Source organism: Gossypium arboreum, chromosome 6 (assembly GCF_025698485.1).
Source record: "Gossypium arboreum isolate Shixiya-1 chromosome 6, ASM2569848v2, whole genome shotgun sequence".
NCBI lineage: Eukaryota > Viridiplantae > Streptophyta > Magnoliopsida > Malvales > Malvaceae > Gossypium > Gossypium arboreum.
The window spans coordinates 46,014,202-46,033,219 of record NC_069075.1 but is presented as its reverse complement, the minus strand read 5'-3'; the positions used below and the strand labels follow the sequence as shown (position 1 = coordinate 46,033,219).

Below are 19,018 nucleotides of genomic sequence, written 5' to 3'. Positions count from 1 at the left end.
TATTTTTAAAATCCAAATTTTAAAATTCTACTTCCCAAACACCACAAAGTTAAAACATATTTCAACAAACCCATTTATCATCTAAACTCTCGTTATAAAATGGTTAAAAATGCTACAAGTTTTTATACTTTTTTTGTAAATTTAAAATTTAATCCTCAATTTTTATTTCACTAAATTTAATTATAGATTTTATAGATTTTAAAATTTATGTCCAATTGTTAACTTCACCTTAAAATTATTCTTTCAAATTTGCTAGTATCACATTTTAAAATTAAAAAAAACATTTTAATAATTTAATAGAAACATTTTGAAGATGTTAATAATTAGATTTGTATTTTTAAATTTAAAAATAAAATGGCTAAGTTCTTTAAAATAAAAATGAGAGGACTAAATTTCAAATATAAAAATAAAAAGTATAGGAATTAAAGAAGTTTTTTTTTTTTTAAGATTACTTAGTTAAACTTACAAATTGTTTACTAGTCAAATAATAATATAAAATAAATATTTAAGGAAAAAAAAAAGGAGATGGAAGCGCGGAGTAATCCGGCCGACAAACTGGCGTAAGCTAAGCTGAAGTTAGCGATTACATTAATAATAATAATTATTAATATTATAAACCTTTGAAATTAAATAAAACTGGAACAAACCAAAAATCACTTCCCTTTCCTATTCATCTTCCTCTTTCTTCTCATTTCATTCGGTTCCCAAAATGAGCTTTTGGGGTTAGGGTTTCTTTCCACTACAATCATGTCTATTTTTAAATCAAACCACTGATCACCATCCCTTTCAGACACAAACAAAAAACCCCAATCCCCCCCTCCCCACCACGAAAAATGTCAACATCAGCAGCAGCTTTCAGGCTGATCTGTCTCCTCCACTCGGTGATCGCCTTATCAAGCGGCGCACTCATGATGTTCTACATGAAAGAAATGTACACATTCACCCACGGGATCGAGACGGCCACCAAGCTCTTGGGATCCACTCCACACGATCAGCTCTTGATCCGGACCTCCGATTCCTTCGCGGGTCTGCTATTGTTCGCCGTGGGGTTCTTGCTTTTCATGGTCTCATTTGTTAAAGACAGAGAGTTCCAATCATTCTTCGCCAAAGGGTGCACGGTTTTGCATGTATCGGTGGCGATGTGGAGGTTCTGGTTCGAGAGAAGAGTAGAGGATTTGGCTTGGGATTGGCTTCGACAGACGGTTGGTGACATATTGTTGGCTTTTTCTTGGGTATTCTTTTTGGTTTACTCTTGGAGAGAAAAGTATGATTAGATTTCAATTTGTTTTTGTTTGCTGCTTGGGTAGTTATGGTGTATATTTTTGTGAAGTTGATAAATTTGGGTTGTTTTGATTCGAAATTCAGTGTAAGATGATTGGGTATGAATCAGAATTTGAAAAAGTGATTTATTTACACTTGATTGTTCAATCTTTCTTGCTATTTTTTTTGTTATTAAAATGCTAATGATCTCGTGAAATGAAATTAGATAAAGTGTTTTTAGGTTAAAATTGGGTGCTCCTTATACCTAACATAATGAAATATACTTCATTTAAGGATGAGATAAGCGATTCTGGTACTTCACTCTTGGTTACACATTAGACCATCCATTGCAAAATATATTGTAAGAAAATAAAGAGAGCTATAATCACAATTGCAATTATTATTTCTACCATTATTTTTTACTTTACCCAAAAAAAAAATATGCAACTCACCACACATCCAGCAAAATATATGGTAAGCACAGCCATTTTAAATGATATCAGATCACACTTCTTTTAACAAATCTGGTATTTGTGAATTTCCATTAAGGTTCTTTATTTTGGTTGTGCCCGGTGATGTTTTAAATTTTGGAATTTTATAAAATTTTATAGAAACATTAAAGAAATTATAAAAAAATTGTAAAGAAATATAAAATTGTAAAAATTTATAAAAGTTATCATATTAAAAGAAGTATTTTATAATTTTTCTATAAATTTTATCATTTTCTCCACATTTCATGTTATGTTCACGATGGTTTTAATTGAAAAATATATAAAATTTGACAATAATTTTACGATTTTAAAAGAAATTCTAATTTTTAATAATTTTTAAATAATTTTACATTTTATTAAAATTTAATGATTTTATAACTTTTATTAATTTTTTTTATAATTTTTGTCACATTTCACGCCGTGGTTGTGGTGCGGGGTGACTTTAACTGAAAAAAATTAAGGATAGTTAATTTTAACGGTCAAAGGGTCTTTTGATATATTTTGAAAATTTAAGTACCCAACTAAATGCAAAAAAAAAAAAAAGCAAGGGCTTAATTGTTTTTTTGAAAAAGTTTGAGAGCCTTTTACATCCTTAAGCCCTTTTATTTTTATTATAGATACTTATTACCTCCATCAATTGTATATATGTATTAATAATGTTGTTGATTGAGAATTGAATACAATGAGATTTGACCAATTTAATCTAATTTTTTAATTTTAATATAATGTATATTTCATTTGTTATTATTATTAATTAGTAACAATTTTTTGTTTCATTATTTATTAGATATTATTTTTAAACACGCATTTGTATTTTAAATTTATTGTTTCTACACACATACACATATAATAGTAAATTCTTAATACTTCAAATGTGTAAAAAGTAAAAATAAAAACTTTTTCATTTTTCCTTTCCTCCTTTCTTCTCTGATATATGTTATACATATATAAATTATATTTTAAATATTAAAATAATTTCAAATTATTTTAAGCAATTGATAAATATGTTTATTTAAGTAATAACATTTTAAAAACATTTTATCAAATAAACAATTTCATGCTTTACTAGTCTTATAGGTAACAATATAGTAACAATAAAACAATTTCAATTAATACAATAACATCAATGGCATTAATGAAATTTTAATCAATTGTTCAACTCATGTAGTTAATCAAATTACTAATATTGATAAATGAATAATGGTGTAAACATCAACAATAATAATATTCTCAGACATTGGAGATTATCCATACAATATAAACTCTTAAAGTTTCTCAAATTTAAGTAATGTTTATTATATTGTTATTTTTTAAATGTTTATTTAATGTAATAACATTTTAAAATGTTATCAATTTCAAAATATGTTGAACAATTGATAGAAATGTTTTAAAATGTTATTACTTAAATATTTTACGTTATTAAATTTAGAATTAAACTTGAATAACATTTATAAAATATAAGTTAGGGTAAGATAGAATATTAGAAATTGATACAACATAAAAATAAATAAAACTAACATGAATACATGAACCTGCAAAAGTCGGTAAACATTTATATTAAAAATTATCAACAAGGTCGTATGAATATTTTCACTAAATTCAATTATTACAACAAATTATGAAAAGTATATATATAAATTAAAATGCAATGTAAAACATGTCAAATGAATGTCATCGTGTCCATTCTTAATAATTTTAGGGCGTGAAACAATAAATTAGGATTTTTTAAAAAATTATAAAATATAATACAATAAAATAAATAAACTTAGAGTTTTTCTATCCCTACTTATATTGAATCGTCAATCAAAAAACTTAAAAAGATTAATTTTTTTTTCATGTTAAAAGTAGAAAAAAAAATTTGAACCCCTTCCTGCCCTAAGCCCTAGGTGACCACACTCTCAAACTAACTCTAAGCCAGACTTAAATATGATATGAATATATAAAAACATCTAAAATAAATTAGTAATATATAAATTTTAATACTTCAAATGTGCAAAAGTAAAAATAAAACACTTCATCATTTTTTTCCCTCCTCTTTTCTTTCTCTTTTGTTTTCCTCTTTTATTATCTTATATATATAAAAGCTATATTTTAAATATTAAAATAATATACCAACATAACCCTCACATGTTTAAATATATAATGGTATATTTTTTCAAATAAATATAAAAACAATATAATTATATACCGAATATAAAAAAATGCTTGAAGTGAATTCATTAAACCATAAAGCTTTTATAAATGAGGACAATTTTGATATTTTACCTTCAAATCATTTTTTATAAAAAGCGAAAAGCACTAGGATATTTTGTTTGAGTTGAATAGCCACAAAAATAAAAGTGGGCTATTTAACATTGTTTATGCATGGAATAATATGGATCGAAATCTATAGATATATACGTTCAGATGTTTACTGAAAAATAAACTATATTCAATGCAACACAGAAGATGAAGACAAATGTACTTCATTTTACACCGCGGCGTTTTTTCGGCCTACCTCATGCATTGGATCAACTGGGCCGAAAGCACCTTTGGGATTATCTAATATAGCAGATTTACATAAAAGTTTTAGAATATATATAATAAATATATCGTCGAGTTACAGAGAGTGGGGGAGGGGGATTTTACTAAGAGCTGAAATGCAGCTGCAGCAAACAAAGGCCCGGAAAAAAACTTCCCAACATAAGTTCTCCCATGACCTTCAACCAATGTCTACAAATCGTCAAACACAAAGAAAAAAGGGAACTAACGGGAGAGGAATGGAGAAACCAAGTAGAAAAATGAAGATGTATCCAGAGTGTATGAGAAAACGACCAGATTGTAAAAATGAACAAAACGTGTGAATTAGACTCGGACTACATCCTGGAGGCAATCATAAAAGTGAGATATCTTAATCTTTTCCTTCCCTGAGTAGATTGCCTCTGCTGCTCCACCTTGCTCTCCTTGTGCTGCCATCTCAATCAACATATACAGCTTCTTGATAGGCATCTAAACAGAAACAGGCATGAGTTAGTATGATAACCACGTCATTTGCTTTCAAATCATTGTCTAGAACAAGATATAAACGTAAAGAAAGTGTGAATTTCCCAACTATAAATTCATCATGGAGATTCATTTTATCTATAGCTCAAGGTTCTAGAAATAATGATGTGGCACTTGGAAAGCTCATTCACCATATTCATGCACTCACACCTACGCCCTACATGCACAAATGGACATTCCTATATACACCAGTACACATAAAGAGAAAGAGTAAATAAAAAGATATGCCTATGAATGAACCAAATCAGGCAGATTGTTTAAACTCACATCATTCAGGGCTTCTGCAGCTGCATCGACATCTCCTTCAGCAAATACGTTCAGTTGTTTCAAAACCTGGGGTATAAAGAGCAGATTAGATAAATTTAACTCCCTAACTAAGAGCAATACTAAGTTGTTTTGCTTTGGAGTTTGAGACAAACATGAAAAATTTACTTATAATGTCCACAAATATCAGACAACATTGTTAGCAATGCAGTTCAGTAAACGAAGGAGAATAGTAAAATAAAACTATCTGATCGAAAGAAACTTCCACATGTTTGAGAGTTGTGTCAGAAGCTTCTATAAAAAATGACAGCTTTAAATGTTGTTTTTTTTCTGCTATTGTGGTATAACAAAAAGATTAACACTAATTGAGGCAAATGAACACTGACAAGCCGAAGAAAGCAAAGCAAAATATCAAACCCCTAGATGACTTAAAGCAATAAAATTGATAACATTATTACCTTCTTTGCATCAGCTGTCTTCAGTGTAGGAAGATGGTAGGTGACAGAGAACGCATCACAAATGCCTACTGAATCTAAGAAGGTAATCTCACTGGTTGTACCAAACACCAGAAGTTTTTTCCCCTGAAAGACAAGCATTTGCAGATCTAAATAACAATACACTTAATTCAGATTAAACAAGATTCTCAATATACTTGTTTGCTAACTGATCCGATTAGCATATGAATCAAATTGTATCTTCTACAATGTTAATGATTTAACTAGTAAGCAGCATGGGACTTCTCAATCAAGAGAATGGGAGAAAGCATTGTTAACCTAGTTCAATTATCTCCTTTTTTTTTTTTTTTAAATGGAAAAAGTCTTAAATATTTCCCAAGTAACCATTAGGAGTACTTGATTGAAACACATAGAAAGAACCAAAGACAAACCTTAGGAGGAAGACGTTTGAGAAGGACCAACAATGTCTGAGAAATTATATTTGAAAAGCGGGGCCCAATAGCAACATACTCCAGTAGCCTGCAACAATAATTAACCAATTATTTCTGTCAACATTGCACATTTCAAGTCAAAATGAATAGCATAAGTTTCTCATTCCCCTAACCTTTCTATGTCATCAAGGATGATGATGCTCAGGGGTGACTTGTACGCATCCTCAAATACCTGCCAAAGTGCACTAAATTCAAAATGTTCTAACTTTTTCTAATGTAAATTATCCTAGTTTGATACATGAAGCACAAATATTCCTAGCCATCAATTTTTCAAACGTAAACCAAAATTTCTTATACAGTCAGCCCTCTCTATAACAACCAGGTTTCTAGTAGAACCGATTTTTTATGTTTTATTTTAACCCTCTATACCAGCTTTTCACTTATAACAGCAACATTTATAATTATTAAGTACATTCTTTATTAAATTAGTTCTCTATAACAGCATATTGTCAAAAATTTTAAGTAAAATTATAACTATTTCATATAAGCAAGCCTATTAATTAGAATTTATTAAATAAAATTATATTAACTAAAATATTATTCCAATAAAATGTTTAAATTTCACATGAAAAATTATTAATCATATTTAATTAAATGAAATAATCTTTAATGAGTGAAATTAAAGATATCAATTCAACAAACAATTAAGTTCTCTAGTTAAATATTCTACTATGAATTTGGAACATCATAAACCTATAAATTGATTACTTAAATTCAATAGCTAGTGATAAATTAATTAATTTAATTTAATAACTCATATTGATTAATGTAACTTGTTAGATTTATGAACTTAATAATTAGCATGTGAAAGAATGTAAAATAAAATATGCATAAAAGCAATAATGCATGCACCTGCTCTCTGTCTTTTAATTTTGTTGATTTGATTCCAACTTTCTTTTTAACATAATTCTCACTTTCTCCATTTGATAAAAATCCACAATATGAATTTTAAGGTAGCTTTACAACAATTCACTCTCTAAAACAGCATGCTGTTATAAGTGTATAATAACCACCTCTTTATAACAGGCAAAATCTTAACAGACAAATGGGGCTGTTATAGAGAGGGTTGACTGTATATGTTAACAGCTTAGACCAAAGCAAAGTTCAGATTTAGAGCAATAATTTGTTCAGATAAAAGTATGCATATCACTTCCAGATTTAAGGATCATGGCACCACAAACCTTGACAATCTGAGCACATTTTGTACTCTCATGAAGACCAATCATTGATTCAGCGGAGACCTATAAAATAAAAATTAAAAAAACAAGAATCTTAACAACAAATAGAAGGTTGCAATATATTTATACATGCTACAGGTCAGAAGCTTACTATCTTGACATATGGGAAATCACTGTCAATGCCAACAGTAGCTGCCAATGCTGTTTTGCCACTGTACAAGTCTACCTAGATTCAGTTAAAGTTAAAGATAAAAGATGTCAAACAAAAGGAAATTCCAGCTGCCTACCTTCCACTTGACCCTTCTAGAAGACAAGTGACCAGAGGACTTCCTTTGCTTACTTTGACCTGCTCTACCAGTAGCATGGCTCTCTGATAAATGTGCTTGTGCCGGTCGCCACAATCCACCATGCCATTAAGTCTAAAAATTATGTTATGTAAAACAATTCAGGCAAAGCCACTCAAAACTGAAAGATATGAGTCATACAACTAGGAAACTAAAAAAAGAGAGAGATAGAGAGAGAAAATATTTTAATGAACGGTCTTTAATTCCCCATAAAGCGAACTCAATGTTCAAGATAAATATTCGTATTTTCCCAAGCCAACGCAGAAACAATTATCTTTAAATTAACCAAGGCGACCAAGAAAATAGACCAATGGGATGCAACAAAAAGAAAAAAATTAACAATCAGCTGAAAGCAGAACCTAGAAGACTACATGTGATACTCACAGCTCACTATTTTGTTTAAGAGAAATGTTCAAAAATTATTAAAAGCAACAAAAAGAAAAAAATTAACAATCAGCTGAAAGCAGAACCTAGAAGACTACATGTGATACTCACAGCTCACTATTTTGTTTAAGAGAAATGTTCAAAAATTATTAAAAGCAACAAAAAGAAAAAAATTAACAATCAGCTGAAAGCAGAACCTAGAAGACTACATGTGATACTCACAGCTCACTATTTTGTTTAAGAGAAATGTTCACAAATTATTAAAAGCAACAAAAGTTAAAGGCTCGAAGCATCATTGCAAAGACTATTGCCTTCTAAACCTACTTCTAGAACATAAAAGTAATGAGAATTCAAGCAGAATGGAATTAACATCTTCTAATCAAAGAATTGAAATTTCTACTAAATTGAACAAAAAGAATCACCTGCATCGTTCAAGGTCATCAGTTGAGGCTCCAAATGCAGGAACGATTTCCAGGAGTGCATTGAGAAAATCATCCATTGTAACCTTAATGTTCTCTTCATCCACTGGCTTGGTAAGATCATCCATACTTACTTGTCTATTCAAAGCAAAAGACACCGCACTTTTCACAACACCTTCAAGCTCTGCTCCACTATAATTCTTTGTACGAGCAGCTGAACATAAAAGAAGTAAATATAAACTTGTAAGGCTTTCTCAAATACTGGATTAGCCACAAGATCATTGTCAACATGATGTGCATATGCTTTAGAAAGAGAAAGCACAAAGCCAGGTACATTCAGAAGGTATTATAATAAAGATTTTACTACCAAGTTTAATCATCCGGAGGACCCTCAAGAATATTACACAATCTATTGAGAACAAAACTAAATAAATGTAAAACACAACTTTAAATAATCATCAAGTTATCTGTCAGCCTGTATATCTTTTGAGTGGATGGACAGTGGAATAAAAGAACTAAACTCTTACTTTAATAGTTAATTCTTTCATAGCAGTGAAGAATATACATATCACAATCATAAATTACTAATAAACATACCAAGTTCTTGAAGGTTAACATCAGGAGCAAGAAAAGAGTTCTCTTTCATCTTGTTTGTGTGGATCTGAAGAATCTGAAAACGACCATTCTCATCTGGAAGACTTATCTCTACTTGAACCTCCAAACGTCCTGGCCTACAGAAGAAAAGGATTCAAAGATTTAATTAAGATCAAGATATATCAACAGTCATCAAACTAATAAATCATCAAGAAACTGGAAAGACCATAAAGCAGAAAAAATACACAAAAAATTACATAGCAAAACATTCCAACAGCTTATTGCCTGTTATTTCCAGATCCTAAGTACAACTCTTAATCAAAGGCCATCAAATTCTTCATAAGAACCAAGAATTTTCTGTAACTCTTAGTATACTTCGAAATTTTAATGTCCACAATCCACAACACTAAAATGCGCCAAATATTTGTTTCTACTTGATGGGTGTTAATCAAGCTTCTTACTGTAGAGGATGACCTAATGTGAAACAGGTAGACAGATCAATTGGTTTGCCTGGTGACTGTATGCGCGCATGTGTGTATGTTTTTTTGTGTGTGTGTGTGATAGTGAGAGAGAGAGAGAGAATGGAGGAGGGGGGGAGCAACCTCAAAAGGGCCTCATCAAGTAGATCCTTTCTGTTGGTCATTCCGATAAGCAAAACATTGTTTAGAGACTCCACACCATCTATCTGAAAAGTAAATTAACTTTAGTTAAAATAATCATATCACTAAGACAAGTTAGCGACAAGAGCCCAATACACATGCATGAGACAAACAGTAGTGATTGTTAAGAAAAAAATTGTCAGGAGCTAATCACTGACCTTGGTAAGAAGCTGGTTCACAATGCTGTCGTGAACTCCAGTACCATCTCTAGTTGAGCCTCTTGACTGAAAAAAGAAGAAAATAAAGGCACATATTATATCAGAATGTTCAAAAATACAAATAAACAGCCTCAACTCAATTGTCTAGATTCTCATTAGCATGGGATCTTAGAATGACTCAGCATAACAATCAAAGGGTGTTATATGTAACTAGGTCAGATCACCGATTCCTTCACACATTAAGAAAAAAAGTGGTCTCTAACTTGAAATATTTTTTGTTATGAAGATTCCCTCCGTTTTGTTAGCATCTAAAACACATCAACATGCATATAAAGATGCATGCATACATGATCAACATCAGAGAATGATTCTAGGACTTAAATAATATCCAAATCTTTGCCACGATTTTATCATCCACCAGTTCAATATTTTAAAGAACATTGCGTAATGAAAGCTACAATGTGAAAGAAATTAGAAACATCAAATAAAACCATGTAAAAGTACTATAGGGATGAACAAATGTATACAAAGCAGTTTTGTACCTTACAAATAGCATCAATTTCATCAAAAATTATGACATGCAAATCACTCTCATCACCTGAAAAGTCAAAGAACATAATGTTTCACCACAAAATTAGAAGAAAAACATAAAAACTAAAACTAGTAAGCACATATCTCTTACCACGCGTCCTTTGGTCATTCTCAGCATCTGCAAATAGGTCTCTGACATTCTTCTCCGTTTCACCAACAAATTTGCTCAGGACTTCAGGGCCATTAACAATCTAAATAGATACAGCAAGAAGCAATATATTGCATTATGCCAATTACAATATTAAGTAATAGTCACCATATAGGCAAACATAATAGTTAATTAAGTCAAATGCAGCATCTCTGAAACATGAAGGCAAGCAAGCAACCTCAAAAGAGTACACTATAAAGCAGACTCCGCCAACAGAAAGTTACAAACTCTGATGCAAAAACAGCAACAGCAGAATGGAGAAGGCAGAAACTATATGATGGACAAAAATATACAAATCGAAGGACACACAATTGAATTGCCAACTAAAAGTTTTGTCAAAATTGTGTCCTGAAACAGCTTACAACAGCACAATTTCAAAATGCTATTGACACTGGGTCAAGCATGGCATACATGTCTTAAATAAAAAATAGCATCTCTAATTATCTATAGCCAAACAATCATGTGCAATTCAAGGTCATAATACTGAGATCAAACATAGACAAATTCATAAATTTTATTCCATCTGAAAAATTAATAATCAGAATTAAATGATTAAACGATGCCCGGCTCAAAATAATATAAATCACGTTAATCAAAAAGGTGACAAACACCAAACCTTTGGTTCCTTTCCATTCAACATCTTTCCAATTTGACGAGCCATGAGAGTTTTGCCAGTACCAGGAGGTCCATAAAGTAGCATCCCTTTAACATGCTTAATTCCCAACCTAGAACCTCAAGCTTTCTTGTCAGAACAAATAAATAGGTATCTTATATATAAATAGTATGTTTTAAAGACTAAGTTATCATACTTGTTAGTCACATGTGGAGGAAATACACGAGAGGCAAAAGCTCTTCGAAATATATCAGCAAACTCTGCACTTAAGCCACCAATACCTAGTGATTGTAGATTAAACTCTTTGTGCCTAAAGATATTACTACTAGCAGCTTCACGTTGATTGACAACCTGCATTGCAAACACAAGTCAGTGAATTAAAACTAATCAAATCAAGTGGATTAAATCTAGGTTATTCATACTCAGGGGTGAGTGCTGGACGCAATTATGAGCTTGAAACAGGTATGCTCAATTTTTTCGAAGTTTTTTCATATATTTAGAGGATTGTACCCTCATACTTGCATTGAATATGTTGGAAACAAGTGTTAGATACAAGTACTTTAAAGAAAATAAATAGTCAGAGTATAATAAGATTAAATTACAATCTTGAAACATAAATATAATACAAATCTAATATCTGCGAGTGACAATGATGTCCATTGGTCAATACACTTTTAAAAGATAAAACTGCAACAACTAACATATCAATATATCACCTTTATTCCACTTGAGTTTTGTGCGTCAAAGATAAAGTAAGTATCACTGGAAATCATCCCCCTTTCAGGAGCATTAGCTGCTGCTTGCCCCTCCAGCTGAGTTTGACTGATTGTGAAAATATAGTTATTACCATGATACTCAAATGTAACCTTTTGCCCCGCTGTCATAACCTGCCAAAAGGAAACCAGTATTCCATGACTTCAACAAAAATCATTCAATCTATTGCAGATGTGCATGCCTAAGGAAAGAGAGGAAAGTACCAAACAAACATTTTACATGAGATATGAGTGAAAAAATAGATAGAAGAAATCTATTTTACATGTGTTAATGCCTGAGGAAAGAGAGGAAGTACAAAACAAGCAATTTGCATGAGATATGAGCATGAAAACAGGTAATGTCATCAAGCAAATTATTTCCAAGTGTGAATTGATATAACATAAGAACAACAAAAACACTGACATGTACATTTGAAACAAACTTTCTCCAACATGGCCTTCGTTATGAAACAGAGAATTAAGGAAAAGAAATCTAAATTTAGCTGAATCAAGAATTAGCCAACTACGCAACCATAAAATTAAAGCAAGCATTTTACAACAGGCAAACCGCATGTAGCTCTACCTGATTGATAAACCTCTTTCTAAGCTGGTTAGCCAGAAGAACAGCATCAACCTACAACAATGGCAAACAGCATTTAATCCTACTCCCAGCCATCCAAGCAATTAATATCATCTAATATATATATATATATATATCAAATACTGCATTAAAATCTACCTGCTCATTTTTCGTACCCTTCTTCACAAATTCTAGCTCAACCCTAAGCAATGCAAGGTTAAAATCTTCAGGGGGAATAAATCTGCAGGTGACAGGAAAATAGAAAAACAGTTAGTGATTAGGCACTATCTGACCATCAAATTTCGAAAGGTAAGGTTAACTAACCTGCTCACTGATACATTGTCACCATTAGAAACTTTTGCAAGGCGACGATGGATAGCATTTAGAGCAATATATCCATTGCGTATGCTTTCATGAGAAGTATTTATTAGTTAAGGTTAGACCATAAAGTTAAAACAGCAAAGAAGGAAAAGAATAGTTCAAAATAAATAAATAAACCCGGCAACATTTAAAACTAAAATACATGTTTTCAAAATATGAATATTCAACTTCTTTTTTAGTAATAAAGGGGAAAAAAAATTCATTAATAAAAAATGAGATTCTAATAAATTGAAAGAATTAACAAATTTACATCTCCCAAAATTATCAATTATGAATTTACATTCCATAATTCCATGAAAATGAGCGTAGTAAAGAATAATTAATATAAATAGTGTAGTATAACATTATGCTACTCAAACAATAAATTATGAACAATGCAACAATAAATCGTGCGAACTGCGTTTAACTAAAAATATTAAAAAAAAAAGGATATGAAACAGTAAGAACGAAGGCATCCCCGACGTTAGCGAGGAAGAGTTTGGAGCCAGGGACGGCGAAGCTTTGAAGATCGGAAGGGGAGCAATAAGCAAAATTAGTCAAGGCGAGATCTGTGGATGGTGTGCTGGTGACAATCCTGGGTGCAACCGTAGAGGATTGCGATCCGAACAGCCCCGCCATTACCTTTGGTTTTGCTTTTTTGTATGAGATCTGCTGAAGAATTTAAATTTCTTTTTTGGCAGAGATAAGAAGAAGAAAGGAAAAGAGAAATGCTTGATCTAACTTGAGGAATTGAAACGCCACGGAAGATATGAAATGGAGAAGAATTGGGTGTCGCGCGGGACAGATACACACAATTGGAACAAATGGATTGAAACAATTGCTCTGATGATCGACGCAAGCCAGACCAATGTCTGTTTTCACAAAGGGAAGGAAATTTCAATTTATTCCATTATACGACGTTACAATTTATACGACATCGTTTTCATAGCTATTATGTTCAGAACATTTCGTTTTTCTTCATACTTCCTTTTTATTATTAATTTTTGAGTAAATTTTATCATTAGTCACTATACTATGGATAAATTTTCATTTTGGTTACTAAACTAAAAAAAGTGACAATTTAATCACTAAACTATTCAGAAGTTTTCATTTAAGTCAATGGGTTGCTAAAGTCGATGTTATATTATTTTCTATGTTCATACTGTTTGCACCAATTGAAAGCTTTATTTTTCCTTTTATTTTACAGTTCAGTTTTCTTTTCATGAAATAGCTTTGGATATCATGAATTTGCGAACTAAAATTCAAACAGCTTTTTTCTCCAATCTCCGACACTGACCCTTGATCGACTTGGATCTAAGGTATGTTCTTTTACTAGTTGTTGGATATCGATCTACCGTACCAATCATCGAATCGTTACTTGGAGCTCGTTAGTGAAATGTAAAAAATAGAATCGTTACTTGGAGCTCGTTAGTGAAATGTAAAAAATAAACTTAATAACTCAACGGCTTAAACAAAAACTTTTGATTAGTTCAGTGACAAAATTGTAACTTGTTTTAATTAAGTGACCAAAAATAATTTAGCTTAATATTTTTACAATTGCGAGCGGAGATTGCTCCGGATTTGCGCTTCAGTATATATTCATGATCTTTTCTATTCTATTCTTTTATTTATATTTCCTTGATTTCTCCAATTAATCATTGTATGAATATTAGAATAGATTGTTGTGCTTTACTCATATCTCACATACTTCGGTTAATAAACTAATTTATTTATTAAGTAATTATTTATCTGAAATTGGTTGTTTATTCAAGAGTACTTAGTATATTAGGGAGTGACGCCCCTCATAGAATATCTAGATATGTGAGACCGAAAGGTTATCCTATTGTGTATAACTTTTGCCAAGCGGAGAGATCGGGAGGGTATCTGTATGCCTAGGAAAATACTGGAAAGGTAACTTAGGTGGTAATCCTTAGTGTAGATGAGACCAGAAGGGTATTCTTACTAAGGGTGATGAATAACTCAATCTAGGATAATTAATTATTTAATTAGATAATTAGGGATTTAATCAATCATAGGCTAGAGGCACGCATTGTCGACACTAGGAATCACTACAGCAAAATAAGTTTTTAGCGGCGTTTGGATAAAAAAACGCCACTATAGATCGAGCATTAGCGGCGTTTAGATCGAGCATTAGCGGCGTTTCATGAAAAACGCCACTATAGATTGATCATTAGCGGCACTTTTTAAAAAACGCCCCAAGAAAATTAAGTACAACGCCGTCGTTTTATGTAGAGCTTTAGTGGCATTTGGCGGTGCTTTTGTAAAAACGCTGCTATCGCCGCTATAGATCGAGCATTAGCGGTGCCTTTTGAAAAATGCCGCTATAGATCTAGCATTAGCGGCGTTTTTTAAAAAATACCGCAAAAAAAATTAAGCACAATGCCGTCGTTTTATGTTGAGCTTTAGTGGCATTTGACACTTTTTTGAAAAACACTGCTATAGATCGAGCATTAGCGCCGTTTTTTGAAAAACGCCGCAAAAGAATTTGCTCAACTGAGCAACAACAAAAAAATTAACCACTACATAGAGGAATGCTTAGAGTGGTGGAGTGGTTATATTTATTGGAACGGTAGAAAACTGACTTCCATTAACAAGAGAGACGAAAAGGCCTGCTCAAGAAAATTAGGGGCAACAAAACTACATCAGTCCCGAGAAACCAAACAAACATCAAAAGCCCCAAAACAAATAGTTGAGCTCTCAACCCAAACAAGATGCCAAAACTAATAGTGCAAAAAGAGCTCTATTTCCTCATCAAGACAGAATAAGGTCACAGAAGTTAAATCGACCGAACTTATCATTAAAGCAAATACTTATAATTATATACATAATCAAATTTTAAAATATTTCTTTTAACTTATTGTAAATATTTAAAACATATATCTATTAAAGTTGTGAATCATTAATTATATATCGTAGTAAATATAATAAAATTTAAAGTGCGAAAGTAGTATTTGAGTTAATGAATCCTAAAATTGAAATAATGGACTGAATATAGAATTTTTTTGAATCGAAATAATGGACTAAATATAGTATTTTTAAAATGAAAAACATTAAAATACTATTATTTAAAATAATTTTAAAGTTTTTGGGGTATATGGTGATTGTTTTTAAATTTATATAGTAAATAATTTCTTATATAATTGTAAAAGAGATAATATTAATATGAATATATTAAAATTATAATTATAGTTTAAATTGTTTAAGAGGTGATAGATAAACTTTATATATATTAAAATTTAAAAATTGGTAACCCGTGCATCTCTAGAGAAACAAATTTAATTAGTAAATTGAAAATGTTATTTAAAATTCTTAAAATATTAAAAGAATATATAATATTCAAATTTTATCTAACTAATTTAGAGTTTAAGAGTTATAGTTAAAGATGTAGTGGTTTGTGGTTTATAAGATAGGGGTTTGAGTTTAAGGTTTTGAAATATAGGGTTTATAGTTCAGGGTTGGTGGTTTAGGGGTAAGGTTTTTAGGTTTAGGAATTAAGATTTAAGGTTTAGGGTTTATGTCTTGGGTTTAGGGGTTTAGGGGTTAAGGTTTAGAGTTTTCATATTATTTAAAATTATTTTCATACACAATCATAAAATTTTAATGGAAGAAAATTGGATTGAAATTAGCGGCGTTTTATGATAAATGCTGCAAAAGGTAAGCAATAGTGGCGTTTTTTATAAAAACGCCGCAAAAATTTACTGTAAATAGTTTTTCTATTTTAAGCAAAATGACCACGTTTATTTGAATTTTTAGTGGCGTTTTAAGGTCGGCTTTAGCGGCGCTTGGTTAAAAACGTCACAAATGGTTTCTTTGTTTTAATCAAAATGGAGCCATTTAGTTATATTTTTTTAGTGGCGTTTTCGTCAAAACGCCGCAAGAGGTGGGGATTTAGTGGCGCTACTTAAAAACACTGCAAAAATGTTTATTTGGTTTAGCCAAAACAACGCCATTTTGTAGGTTTTTTAGTGGCGTTTTTGCTTAAACGCCACAAAAGATGATTTCTTTTAGGCAAAACGTCATCGTTTTGCTCTCCCTTTTTTTCCATCCAATAAACCCGATGATAATGTATTCTTTTCCCTCTTCTTTCCTCTCCTTTTTTTCCCCAACCAAAGTCTGAATCCCTAAATTTCTCCAAAAAATTACAGCTACCCTTTTTTCCTCTGCTTTTCTTCTCCAACCTTTTCTCCTAATTCTTTTTTCCCCCCGAAATCCCTAATTTCCACCTGAAATCAGCAACCCAACTATTTTTCCCCAAATCGACAGCCTTGAAATCGATTTTGGCGCATTAAACAAGTATCAAAAGTGAAACAACAAAACGAGAAGGAGGCTTTCACCATCCCTACTTCCAAGTACATAATTTTTCTGAACATTAATATCTTGTTATGAAAGCATTCCATGCCATTTACCAAGGATCCAGTTTAATGAGGTGGTAGCTTAACTTTACGTATGTTCAACGTCCGCTGATTTGGTCTGCATTTGGTCGACTACAAAAGAAAAGTTATGTTGCCATTTACAAGGTTATGGAATGAGAAATGAATAAAGCAAAAGCAGGCGAATAAACAAAGGTGATTTTCTGGTTCCTGTTCGTGGTTTGAAAAAATCCCATTAGTTATTTCTTTACTTTAACCTATTTAGATTCTAGTCACCTATGAATTTGATTTTTAATTGTTTTTTCCCATATGTTCAGGTTATTTCAAGTGCTCTTTTCTGTCAAACTTACCAGCCACTCTGAGCAACTCTTGTATTGAATCAGGTAGGAGTATCAACTTTCCAAGTTGTCTAGGTAGCCCAACTATTTGATTATCCTTTCTAAAACTTCATGCTATGTTTTAATGAGATTTTGGCTCATATTCTAGACTCCTTTGAGAAGATATATCCATATTCCATGGCATAGAAACTGTAACTTTGCCTGCATTTTGAGCTCTATCTAGATTACAATGGAATGTGATTTATGTCTTGGTTTAACCATGTCAATGGCTATATCTGGAAGAGAGACATTGACAAGTCATCAATTTTAAGTAAATATAATGATTTTAAGAACCTTTAGGATTTTATTTAGCGAACGATGCTGTGGATTAATATAAAAATTAAAGCTTATTATATAGATTACAGGGACGTAGTGTTAGTTGGACCAGGATTTGTTTGATTGATTGGGTTTGGTTTTTCTAAGTTTTTATTATATTTGGAGGATATTTGAATCTTGTTGATATGCCCATAGGGGACTACTGGAATTAATAGGTTATAGGTACAACCTGTGTTTGTATTTCCAGGGGATTAATGGAACCAGTAATGAAACCTTAAAAACGACTAGTACATGCTAATCCTCTACAGGACTTTTGAGGGTTTTTTTTTTTAATGTTTGTTTCTATCTTGAAATTTACTGTTTAAATTTCCATTTCCTTTTGCATGTGTCCTAATATCATTTCAAGAAACAGGCCTATTTCTATTTTTCTATCCAAAATCAGTTTCTCATTTTCTTAAGCAATAAAACATTTTATGTACATAGAAGTTTTTATTTCAATGTGGACAGTTATGGATTTCTTGATAAGAGTTCTTTTTGTTATTTTTACTAATGTTTTTGTAGTATTTGGCCTTTGATTCATAAGCAATACTTTTCATATTACATTATTCAAAATTATTTTTAAGCATCAGTAATAAGAAAATGAAAATTTTGTTCCCAAAACTGACAAAAGCATGAAGCTTAGTATTATAAATTATACTAAATTATTTTAAGGATCAGTAATGACTTTCGCACCTGTTTCCTTGGTGTTGTAGGTGATTCAAGGGCAAGCATAGAAAACCCATTGTGGCTCTTTTCTAGCAGTTTGGCATCTAATTATCAAGACCTGCATTTGCTACTCATCATCTCCCATCCAAAAGTTAGTATATTGATTGAATCTCACCTTTTGATTGAATGCGGATGAAGGTGGGGCACAGTTAAGAAAGAACCTAGCCAAGATTTTGTGATATTTTTCCCTAATACCAAGACTTCAAAGGCTTTTCATGTTGTCAAAGACAGCCGATTCTATGAGGTGGCATAATGATGAACGAACCGATGATGGATTATTAAGGCATCCTACGGATTCTTTAGCTTGGAAATCGTTTGACAGTAAATTTCCAAGCTTTGCAAGCGATCCTCGGAATGTGAGGCTTGGGCTAGCAACTGACGGCTTTAATCATTTTAAAATCATGAGTACTTCGTACAGTACTTGGC

At 31.5% G+C, this 19,018-nt stretch overlaps 2 protein-coding genes across 2 annotated transcripts; one reads left to right on the top strand and one right to left on the bottom strand.

Moving 5' to 3' along the window:
- The first annotated feature begins 618 nt into the window (after nt 1-618).
- On the top strand, nt 619-1,413 carry LOC108485528 (uncharacterized). Its single transcript, XM_017789379.2, has one exon. It carries the CDS (start codon nt 834-836, stop codon nt 1,272-1,274), a length of 441 nt encoding a protein of 146 aa, XP_017644868.1. The 5' UTR covers nt 619-833; the 3' UTR covers nt 1,275-1,413.
- Nucleotides 1,414-4,305: 2,892 nt separating this feature from the next.
- On the bottom strand, nt 4,306-13,700 carry LOC108486490 (vesicle-fusing ATPase-like). Its single transcript, XM_053030052.1, has 21 exons — nt 13,239-13,700; nt 12,748-12,844; nt 12,583-12,664; nt 12,427-12,477; nt 11,808-11,978; nt 11,288-11,442; nt 11,095-11,203; nt 10,422-10,521; nt 10,282-10,337; nt 9,740-9,805; nt 9,525-9,607; nt 8,926-9,059; nt 8,332-8,542; nt 7,469-7,600; nt 7,333-7,393; nt 7,185-7,244; nt 6,117-6,175; nt 5,944-6,031; nt 5,516-5,638; nt 5,061-5,126; nt 4,306-4,739 (listed from the first exon to the last, which is right to left on the bottom strand). The coding sequence occupies exons 1-21, from the start codon at nt 13,420-13,422 to the stop codon at nt 4,596-4,598; spliced, it is 2,232 nt and encodes a 743-aa protein (XP_052886012.1). The 5' UTR covers nt 13,423-13,700; the 3' UTR covers nt 4,306-4,595.
- Nucleotides 13,701-19,018: the final 5,318 nt, after the last annotated feature.

Coding starts and splice junctions, on each gene's coding strand:
- LOC108485528 (XM_017789379.2), top strand. CDS start 834: ATGTCAACATCAGCAGCAGCTTTCAGGCTGATCTGTCTCCTCCACTCG.
- LOC108486490 (XM_053030052.1), bottom strand. CDS start 13,422: ATGGCGGGGCTGTTCGGATCGCAATCCTCTACGGTTGCACCCAGGATT. Junction 7,245..7,332: donor ATTTCCCATATGTCAAGATA/GTAAGCTTCTGA, acceptor TTTATTTTATAG/GTCTCCGCTGAATCAATGAT. Junction 5,639..5,943: donor TCAAACGTCTTCCTCCTAAG/GTTTGTCTTTGG, acceptor CTTGTCTTTCAG/GGGAAAAAACTTCTGGTGTT.